The sequence below is a fragment of the Panthera leo genome, chromosome D1, assembly GCF_018350215.1.
Source record: "Panthera leo isolate Ple1 chromosome D1, P.leo_Ple1_pat1.1, whole genome shotgun sequence".
Lineage (NCBI taxonomy): Eukaryota > Metazoa > Chordata > Mammalia > Carnivora > Felidae > Panthera > Panthera leo.
Genome location: NC_056688.1, coordinates 46,283,894 through 46,295,314, shown reverse-complemented (window position 1 = coordinate 46,295,314; position 11,421 = coordinate 46,283,894). Strand labels below are relative to the sequence as shown.

At 37.7% G+C, this 11,421-nt stretch overlaps 1 protein-coding gene across 2 annotated transcripts in view; it reads left to right on the top strand.

Moving 5' to 3' along the window:
- The first annotated feature begins 461 nt into the window (after nucleotides 1-461).
- EED (embryonic ectoderm development) overlaps nucleotides 462-11,421 on the top strand; it is a 30,276-nt gene continuing 19,316 nt past the window's right edge. Inside the window, exons 1-4 of one of the 2 annotated variants that reach the window (XM_042907085.1) lie at nucleotides 462-948; nucleotides 5,683-5,835; nucleotides 8,114-8,206; nucleotides 11,331-11,396. In XM_042907085.1, the coding sequence (XP_042763019.1) occupies nucleotides 835-948; nucleotides 5,683-5,835; nucleotides 8,114-8,206; nucleotides 11,331-11,396 (426 nt within the window). In that variant the 5' untranslated portion in view covers nucleotides 462-834. The remainder of the gene's footprint in view (nucleotides 949-5,682; nucleotides 5,836-8,113; nucleotides 8,207-11,330; nucleotides 11,397-11,421) is intronic. The other variant, XM_042907086.1, reaches the window with a different exon arrangement.

The window sequence follows — 11,421 nt, the reverse complement described above, 5'->3', positions numbered from 1 at the left end:
CCCGGACTATAGCAACCCGGTGGAAGACTACCTGGTTCAGCAAACAAGCTTTCGAAGAGGAGGGGCCCGAGTAGGCGGGTCTGGACAACCCAGCGCGAGAATACGCCCCAGCGCATGCGCACCTCTTAGCGGGTAACTTCCATTTGTTAGATGGGGGAGACAAGTGAGAGGCACTCTACAGTTTTCCAACTCCTAATGACAACCAAAAGCTAGAGCTTCAACAGTTCCATGAATAACGTGAAAGAGTTGTCCTCCGAACTCAAGATTAAGGACGCTTGGCATATGCCGCTAAAGCAAGAGGTGACTTCTCGTATCTTCCCCCATCCCCTGGAACATTGGTGGTCTAGTCCATTCCACAGACTTTCGAGTCCTTGCAGCGGGTCGGGGATCGAAGGATTGGGCCGATTGCGGCTGAAACGTCTTTGGAAGGAGGAAGGGGGTGAGGGGGCATCCCTTTGAGTTCCGCTCCTCCTTTTTCGAGGCGGCAGTAGGGAAAGGACGTACGAAATACTGCTCTCGAAAGCTAACGGATCTTCACCTCTCCGTGCAAACTGCCGGGAGGGCGGCGGGAAAAGGGCAAGACGGGAGCAGGGAAAGGGAAAGAGCCAGGAAGCTGCGCGGGAGGGCGCGCACGCGCGCCCCTTTTTCAGCAGTGTGGCGGGGTCGCACGCACGCCCGCCTCGGCGGCTGGGCGCGGTTTGCGACAGTGGGGGGAGCGGTGGAGGTGGCGGCGGCAGTGGCAACTTTGCGGCAGGCTCCGGCCGGGCTTGCTTGACGGCGGTGTGGCGGAGGCCCCGCCCTAGGCGGCAGGAACCTGGAGGGAGGCGGAGGAATATGTCCGAGAGGGAAGTGTCGACAGCGCCGGCGGGAACAGACATGCCTGCGGTCAAGAAGCAGAAGCTGAGCAGCGACGAGAACAGCAACCCCGACCTCTCTGGAGACGAGAATGTGAGTGCAGCCCAGAGCAGTGTGGACGGAACTCTGGAATGAAAGTTTTAAATTCTTTTTAAACTGTCGGTGCGGGGGCGGGCGGGCTGCTTTGGCGGGGGGGGGGGGGGGGGGGAGGGAGAGGTGTCACCCGCAGGAAAACGCGGGCGTGGAGGAGAAAATCGAACTTGTCTCTATGGGGATTTTGAGCAGGGGCCGAGAGCAAACAGAAACTTGGCGAAGGAGAGTGGTTTAAGAGAGCGTGGTGGGAGGAGGGTCTGAAGGGGTCTGCTCTGAGATCCTTTTGCGTGGTTGGGCAGTGTTTGGGCCTTTGGGAGATTTGGGGAGAGTGCGGATCTGAGATTCCAGTAGTTTAAAAGGCAAGTTAGAGTTTTTTCTGAGAAAGTTGGAAGGAGGAGCCAGAGTGTGTTAGTGACTTTTTAAGAGGAGTTTGGGGATTGTGTCACTTTTTTGACCTTTACATGCTGTTCAGGATGGGAAGAGTAGATAGATCTTCGTTTTAAGGGGTATGGGTGACTCTTCTAAAGGTGGGATTTTATGTCTACTTCTGTCTTTTGGATGGGAATGGGGTGTGCCTGACAGGCGGCTTTTCTTCCGGAGGAGCAGAATTGAGAGGGTCGGCTTCTGAGTCGGAGAGGGAAATCACCGTTGAAGTACTAAGAGTCGATTACTGTTCTGAAAATTTTTACTAAAATAAAGGGGACGACCTGGAAGATTTTAGGTAACAGTGGTAAAGGCAGATGTTTTTAGGTGTGGGCCAGTGGCTTCGCAAGTGTAAGGTATTTTGGAATCAGACTTTTTTTTTAAGCTCTGAAATGGATTTCCATAATCATCTAGTGTTAGGTAAGTCGCCAGTAATAACTAAAGTGACATTAATTTTAAGTTTATATCCAATACGATCAGCAAAATGTCTTGACAGTTCAAAGGTATTACTGCACAGTGTGAACCTTCTTTTCATAATATATGGCAATAGAATCTGAATATATTTTTTAAATCTTTAAAGTGTTATAGGAGCGTGATGTAAATTCTTCATTTTCTCGTCCTTTTGGCTAGTTTTAGGAATAAACGCTATGATACACACCCCGTTCCTAAATTCTACATCATTACATCACCGACTGAAGGATATGTATGGCATGGGGTCATTACCGAAAGTTTCACTCGAGATGGGAAAGAATATTTTTGCAGATAGAAGAAAGATGTTTGGGGAATTGTTAGTTCCAGCTTAAAGTTTCTAGAAAGTTTAGGTGTTGAATGTTACCTCAAATCTTTTTCCTGTTTGTGCTTCTCAGTCTTATATGTTACTTTCTAACATTGTTGACCTTCTTCATTCTAGTCCTTGGAACCTGTTTTATTTCTGCTTTTTAAAAAGTGTTTTCTGGGCAGATTAGGTTAGGAGTACAGATTGGATCCACATGTTAAGTTAAAATTTCCAAATCTACTCCTTACTGGGTGCTTGACCTTGAGCAAGGTACTTGGTCTGGTTTCATCAGTTTCTTAGAAATAATGGCCTTTACCTCGAGTATTTGTGAGGGCTAAAAGAGATAATACAGGTAAAGTGATGAAAAGAGTGCCTGCCCCAGAAGTACTATACAAGTGTTAGTTACTGTGAAGACTTAATGCTTCTGGCCCTTGCGCATACTAATCAAGCAGAACTGTAATGAAAATGCCAATAATCTAGACTGAGGAAAACTTCAGGGAACAAAATAAATTGCATGTTTTTGTTTTTGTTTTTGTTTTGTTTTTGGTAGACCCTTAAGGAGGATATATTCTTTGCATTCTAAAGCTGCTTAGAACCAAACAATGGAGTAAGCCTTTGTTTTGGTTCCCTGATTTGGGTAGGGACTTTAAACCTTTTTTGTGCGTTGGAACACTTCAATGAATCCTGGGTAGTCTTCTCAGAACAACATTTTAAATGTATAAAATACAATATATAAGATTATGAACAAAATAATAAAATTATGAAATACCTTAAAAATATTTTCAAAACAAATTTAAGATTTTTTTCATAAATTAAGTCCTTTAATATAAAGTGTTTAAAGAAAGTGCTTCTTTATTAGCAGCACATTAAGTAACTAAATCTGGAAAGGTGTCTGGTAGTAATGATGGGCATAGGCAATTTTTTGATATCTGCAACTACTAGCATATGATATAAAAATACTTGATTTCCACTGATGAGAAAGTCACAGCTACAGCAGTATGTTACCTTCATTTAATAGAAGAAAGTGCTAAATTTCAGTTAAAGATGGTGAACATTAAGCGGGTTTGTTTTGCCATTTAGGTTCAGACACCCTCTGAATTCCACCCAAGGACCTCAGATGTAGGACATAAGTTAGGACGAAGCAATAAAGAAAAGCAGTAGAGAACTCTGTAGAAAAATTAGTTCAGAAAAAGCTAACGGGGCAGTGGTCTTAACTCTTTGGAAACCAAATAGCGAAGAGAAGGCCAAAAGGAAGTGAGGAAAGAATGTGGTGTTTTTGAGTTGGAGTTAAGGTAACCTGAGCAAATACTACTGTGAATGTCAATCAGAGAATTGAAAGGACATATTTTAAGTTTAAGTATATATGTATATGCCATTTTATTGAATTTTTAAAGGTCTTAGGACTGCAGAGTATGTAACTTTTAGAAGAGTACTAATGGTTGCCTAGCAGAGGGCTAAATCTGGAGACTTATCCTTTGCTTAAGCAACCTGTGGCAAGATTAAGGGACAAATTACTATCCCTGTTTTCTTGTTGGGCAAATGAAGATGGTAGTGCCATATCATCATTCTGTACTTTGAGGAGGGGCCAAAGTGGAAATCACCCTATACACAGATACTCAGCAAAGGTTTGATTTTAATTTAAAGATAAAATTAAAGCATTGCGACTTGCATTTCCATTTGATTCCTTTGTGATTTTCCTTTGGAAGGAGGTGGGTAAGTTAAGTGGTCAGTTAAAAAAAACAAAACAGGGTTTTGTGTGGTTTCTTGATTAGCGGTTGAAATTCGGGCCAGAATGTAAAGAAGCTGGTGAATAAATGTCAGTTTTATTATTTCATTTCTCCAGTGTTAAAAGACAGTTTCCATAAAAACGGTAAGTGAAACATAATTTTCATTTTACTCATGTGAGAGAACTGGGCAAGTGTAAGTCAGACAGTATACATTAAAGGAATGTAGAGGTGAAATTGGAAATGGAGACAAAAGTTTTTTTCCAGAGTAGAAGGGAAGATATTTTGAGCCTTTACCTTTGGAGACAGAATTTACAGGAGTGTAAGTTAGTTACCCACAATATAAAATGAGTTGTGAGGTTTAAAGGCAATGAAGAGGGCTAGAATATGATAACCTGGAAAGGTGCTATAGATAATGCATAGTTTTCCACTGAAAGACGGTTACTTTCTGCACTAGATGTTAACTCTGAAACTGTGAAGAGGGGGAGAAATAGAGATATAAACCATGATTTCAGCCTGGGAACTGAACTTAAAAGTTTACATTTTTTATCTGATTATATTTACATTAAAATTAAAATTCCAAATATTGAGCACCTATTATGTACCATCTATCTAGTCTTTTCATCCAATTCAGTATATTCCAGAATAATTAGTGTATTTTTTAAAAAGGTAGGAACCATTTGAAGTTTTGAAGACTACCCCCAAGAACAATTGTATAAAACCATACTGTTTTTAGGTGAGTTTGTATGGTATTAATTTTTTATATGCTTTTTGACACTCCAGTTAATTTTTACCCTTTTGTAAATGTAACACCAGGTTTAGGAAGCAATCATTTAGAAATAGCCCCTAAGGCAGTGTTTCCTAGACTTGTTCTAATAGATGTTAACAGGCACTCTGCAAAAACAGCCTTTCTATGGAATGAATTTAGGAGCTGTTGCCCTAAGGCAATAGGTTTAAATAAATCTCTTTATTCCAAAGAACATACTGGAATATGTAATCAAAGGAGGTAGTTAAATCTTAGATTAGAGGGCCAAGAATGTATTTTGTGCACTGGAGATAGGGTATAAATTAAGTGAATTTTCATGGTTTCCTGCAGTCATTTCTACATTCGGAATGATTTTACTTTAATTATAGAGAGTTTCTGGAGTTCTATAAAAGTATCATTATTACATAAGCGCTGTGAGGCAAATGTCACTTGTAAATAGCACAGAATATGTAGGATTTTATAAAGATTCTAAATGGTTTGTGTTATAATTAAGCGGAATTTGAATAACAGGATTTTCAAAAACTACATCTAAAATAAGAGGCATCAATACTCCATCATCCTCAAAGGGCTACCAACCCCCGTGCTGCAAACAGAGCAGCGGTCAAATAAATTATGAAGACATGTAACATGTAGTCAGTCAGATTTAGGAGTCACAGCTTGTTTTGAATCCCAGCAACCCTAGTAGCAAGAGACCTCTTAGGATCTCTAAACAACACTTTCTTATCTAACAGTACCTTCTGTGAAGAGCTGTAAAGATGAAATGAGCCAGTGTATTAAGGTGGCTGGCACAGACCAATGCTTTGTTATTTAAAGGCAGTATTATTCTCATTATTCTGATTAGCTTTTTTGTTTAGATTGTTGCTGAAATCCACAAATCCTAAAGTGTAGCTAGTTTCCTTTATATCCTTATTTGGAGACAGGAATAAATTTTTGCATTTCTTACAGAATTTATTAATCACTGCTTTTAGGTCAATGAGCAGCTACCCTGTGATTTGCTGCTGCAGTATTGCTGTTTCACGTAATTTTTCCCAATTTACTGCTTACAGGATGATGCTGTCAGTATAGAAAGTGGTACAAACACTGAACGCCCTGATACACCTACAAATACACCAAATGCTCCTGGAAGGAAAAGTTGGGGGAAGGGAAAATGGAAGTCAAAGAAATGCAAATATTCTTTCAAGTGTGTAAATAGTCTCAAGGTATGTGCTGAAAGACAGATCCTGTGGACTGAATGCTAGGCTTCAGAATTATTTCTCAGTGATAAACATTTTATGCTCAAGGTACTTTGTCAAGTTTAAAATTAGAGTTCTGTGAAGGGTGTTTTTTTTTTTTAGCATAGACCACATAGTTATTACAGTCCATTTGTTTAACTTTTTTTGTTTTGTTTTAATTTAAATGGGTAATACCTAGTACTGCATACAGGGTTTTCTTTATTGTTTGTATTAAGATAAAAGATTTTGGGATATGTTATTCTTCACATTTTGTTAAAACTTTAAAAACATAAAGCCATTTCCTGATACCTGTTACTAAAAAGAACTGAATGTGACCCATTAACTTTCAGCACAAATTGAAACATGTTTTTCTGCAGGTTTTAAATATTTAATTCTTATCATTTGTCTTATTTGAAATTGTTTTCAAAGGAAAATGTGTAAATTAACTTTTTTGAACATTCAGTATTTGGGGAAAACAAGGTTTTGGAGTTATTTAAATTGCTGCTTCCTCAAAAGCATTTTTAGTTATAAAAAGGATTGATATTTATTTAAAATGTTTTCCTTTACATATTATTCTTTTTCTCTTTTTTAAATTTGGGAGTATTTTTCCTACACTGACAAAAATATACATTGTATTATCTTTTACGTATGTAAGTTAGAATCTTTCTAAATATAAGAATATATTTTTAGGTAAAGTATTGGGAAAGCATAAGAAGTTATGTCTCTAGGGAAATTATTTTCTTGTCAGTGTAGCAATATACATGGCTCAGTGCGTCAAATTATATTCTCTTAGAAGGAGAGAAATTAATATACTTTTTAAAAAAGCAAAGTGTCCATTAATAGTTTTGTGTTAATATTTAATTATCTTAACCCATTTTTAGATAATATATCTGGAAGATGTTGGTTTTGACTGTTTAAATAATTTGATTAAATATTTCAGAAGCCTAAAGCTGTGGCTTTTCAAAGGATGAGAAATGAAAGTTGTTAACACTTTAAAAGCGAGTGTGAAAGTTAACGTTCAGTGCCAGGAGATTGCCAGTAAAATTCTAAGGCTGAAAAATAATTTTTGTGAACAAAAGTGAATACTGTTGACCCTTGAACAACTTAGAGATTGGGATGCTGTCACCCCTGCCCCCGTGCAGTTGAGAATCCAAGTTTAACTTTTGACTCCCCAAAAACCTAACCACTAATAATCCCTTGCTGACCAGAAGCCAATAACATACTTCACCAATAACATTGGTTATTGGTTAATCTTACCAATAACATAAAGTCGATTAACATGTATTTTGTATGTTACATGCTGCATTCTTACAGTAAAATAAGCTAGAGAAAAGAAAATGTTACTAAGAAAATCACAAGGGGGGCACCTGGGTGGCTCAGTTGGTTAAGCGTCCGACTTCGGCTCAGGTCAAGATCTCGCTGTTCACGAGCTCAAGCCCCACTTGACGAGCCCCAGACAGTTCACGAGTCTGAGCTGTCAGCACAGAGCCTGGAGCCTACTTCTGATTTTGTCTCTCCCTCTCTGCCCCTCCCTGTCTTGTGCTTTGTCTCTCTCTCTCTCAAAAATAAATTAAAACATTAAAAATACATAAAATAAAAATAAAATCTTAAAAAAAAGAAAATCACAAGGAAGAGAAAATACGTTTACAGTACTGTAATTATCCAAAAAATCCGTGTTTAAGTGGACCTGTGTTGTTCAAGGGTTAACCGTATGTTTTTTGTGCACCTCCTTATAGCTTCCTAGTAACTGAAGTTACAGTCTATTGTCACCCCTGGTCCCCAGTGTTCCAGTATTCTTGTTCATGATAAAACTCCATGGGATATTTTTCTTTTAGGACCCAAAATCAAGATTATTTAAAGTTGTTTCTATAGGAATAATAGAAAGTAATGATTTGAATGGAGTTTGATATGCTTTGCTTTACAAGGGAAAAATTAAACCTAATAAGGTTTAGTGAGTGTTAGAGAAGCTATATTAACTCTTAGTGTATTTGTTCATCTCCTATTTCAAAAACATAAATTACCTCCTAAGAGATTAAATGCATCTACAATAATTAAACCAGTTTAATTTTGATTCAGAAGAATATGATTGAGTTTAAGTAAATAGAAGGCAAATCGTATTAATTCATAGTTGAATGCTTGTTACCTGACCTCTGACTTAAATAGTAGCCTACATTTTTGGAGGGGGGAGGGGTTATAAGGGAAAACGGTCAGTTCACCATTCTTTTGTTTCTAAATTATAGTAATTTTTCTTATGATTATTTTACAGGAAGATCATAATCAACCATTGTTTGGAGTACAATTTAACTGGCACAGTAAAGAAGGAGATCCGTTAGTGTTTGCAACTGTAGGAAGCAACAGAGTGAGTGTTCAGGGGTCTGCTTGGCATTTGACTTGATTATTAGACTCTGGTGTTATTATAATATTAAAGTGTGATGATTTTGAAGTAAATTTGGCATAGCTGGTTTGATGGTATTTATGTAAAAGCAAAGCGTTTTAGTGATTGTCAAAACTAGCTAAAATTGTTAAAACTAGTATTCATGACTGAAAATCCATCTTTATTTCATGTATTCCCAATTGTTCATGAAACAGGTTTCTGTTTATATTTTGTCTTCATAAATATTTTGTTTTGCATGGCTGAAAGAATTGACTTCTGTTTTTGGAAGTGATTTAACTAGTTTATCATTTAAGATACAAAGTCTGTAGTTTCCTTTTTTTAATATTTTTTTTAATGTTTACTTATTTTTGAGAGAGAGAGAGAGAGACAGTGCAAGCGGGAGAGGGGCAGAGAGAGAGGGAGACAGAACCTGAAGCAGGCTCCAGGCTTTGAGCTGTCAGCACAGAGCTCAACAGGGGTTCGAACTGACGAACCATGAGATCATAACCTGAGCTGAAGTTGCAGGCTGGAGGCTTAACTGACTGAGCCACCCAGATGCCCCCATGGTCTGTAGTTTCTTAAAAATAAACTTAATTAGTGGCTCTCTGTAAACACAAAGCATATATCCAGTAGATTTGTATAATAGTTATTCAAAGTATTTTAAGGATTTTCAATAAACATCTGTGTTAGATTTGTTTTTATTTGAGGAAGCCAAAAGTATCTTGAACTAAAAGAAGTGTATGGAAGAAGCATGCTGGCACATTTTAACAGAAACCATTATTTAACTTTTCAGTTAGACCAGGGATTCAACTGGTGGATAGCAATTTATTATTCTATTTAACTCTAAATAAATGGAGAACAGGAAGATTCCTTAGTGCTTTCCAGGGAGTCTCTGGAGTTATTTATTAAATTGAAATCACCTCAAGGAAAAATTGTCCTCTTAACTTTGTATTAGCTAACATTCTGGGTATCCATTAATACTGTACTAGCAGTTATGAGGAATAATGTAGAAATTTATTGTTGTATTTGGAAAAAGAAAAATGGAGGAAATAGACGAATTGGATATAGGTTGATAACAAATATAAGTCACTTCCTCTGCCTTTAGCCCAAGAGGTGAAGAGGAGTGAATCAGAGAGATGTTTTATACTTTGTTACTTTGAGTAAAAAAAATGTTATGGTTCTTTAGTAATTGTGCTAAGCTTCTTAGGCAATAAAAGAACATGATTTAATGCACACTGTTTTCTGTATTTGTTTTTTGTTAGCGTTGGTATTCTGTTCTCAAAGTTAACTTTATAACCAGGGACTGTCATCTCCATATTTTTCAAATGTCAGCATATTTCCAAATCACAGGAACACATATGCATCTATTCTGGGCTAGATTGTTTTTTTCTAGATACCTATTTTCTAAAAAGTAAAATTTGACTTTAGGTATTTCCTGGAAAACTTCCTTTAAGGAAGGTCTAATTACATTTAAGGCTCTGGTGCTTTACTAGGTTGTTGAAATTCTGAAAATTTGAAACTCGGCTACTACAGTTGATAACATGGGACAGCAGGGGTTTTTTTGGTGTTTAGCCAAATGTAGTTTGTGATATGTAGCCTGCCTATAGTTGTCTGGTTCCTAAGTTCTTTGAAAAAAAAAAATTTGTGGGGAAAGTGATGTGGTTTCAAGAAAAGATTAAGGTTATTTTTCCTAGTTGGGAGCATACTGCATTGATTAGTTTGAATCTACTTTAAGTAAGACATCACTGTAAACCTAAGATTATACTTCACTAACTTGGCCATGATAATATGAGAATTAGTATAATTTGTGCTCCAGTATGCTATTTTAAATATTCCATGCATTCTAACAAAAAGTATCCCTGTTATCATTTAAAATGACATTGAAGGGAGTGCACCTGGGTGGCTCAGTTTCTTGAGCTCTGCACTGACAGCATGGGAGCCTGCTTGGGATTTTGTCTCTCCCTCTCTTTCAGCCCCTCTCCCACTCACAATTAATCTCTCTCTCACTCAAAATAAACACTTAAAAAAATGACATTGAAGGCCATTACATAGTATATTGAATTATAAAAAGTTCTGTTTGGACTTCTTTTAAAAAAAAATTACCTTCTGGGATATAACCTAGTTTAGCAGTCATATAAGGAATTTTTTTTAGACTATTAATGTAGAGCTTTTATTAACTTAGTAGTGATAGGTGATTTATAGAGTTACTATATTTTAAAAAATTTTTTTAACGTTTATTTATTTTTGGGAGAGTGCGCACGTGTGTGCACACTGGAGAGGGGCAGAGAGAGAGAGACACAGAATTGAAAGCAGGCTCCAGGCTCTGAGCTGTCAGCACAGAGCCCAACGCAGGGACCACAAGATCATGACCTGAGCTGAAGCTGGACGCTTGACCGACTGACCCACCAAGGCGCCGCTAATTCTTATTTCTATTGAAATTATTAAGTTACTGCTAACACAACTATAAACTATAAAAAATGGAAAGAAATTTATTACAGTTAAATTGTATATTATACAGATAGTATTAATTTTAGAATATGTGGCAAATAAAAAGGACTCCCATACATCAGAAAGTTAGGGGCCCCTGGATGGCTCAGTTGGTTAAGTGTCTGACTTGGGCTCAGGTCATGATCTCAACAGTGGGGGATCCGAGCCTCGTATCAGACTCCCAGCTGTCAGCATGGAGCCCACCTTGGATCTTCTGTCTACCCCTCCCTACTTGTGCTCTCACTTTCTCTCTCTCTCAAAAATAAGTAAAAGATATTTTTAATTTTTTTTTTAATGTTTACTTATTTTTGACAGAGAGAAAGACAGCATGAGTGGGGGAGGGGCAGAGAGAGAGGGAGACACAGAATCAAGCAGGCTCCACGCTCTGAGCTGTCAGCACAGAGCCTGGTGTGGGGCTCGAACTTGTGAACCGTGAGATCGTGACCTGAACCAAAGTAAGACACTTAACAAACAGTCGCACAGACGCCCCTAAAGAAGCTATTTTAAAGCAATAGTTTCTATAGTGTCTCTAAGACACATTTGTGACTAAGATGTTTCACAGGTGAAGAGAGTATGTTTTTGTATTTGAAATGAAATTTTACCGTATTTTTGTTCTTATTAGGTTACCTTATATGAATGTCACTCACAAGGAGAAATCCGGTTGTTGCAATCTTATGTGGATGCTGATGTATCCTTTCCTGGGTTTTTAATAT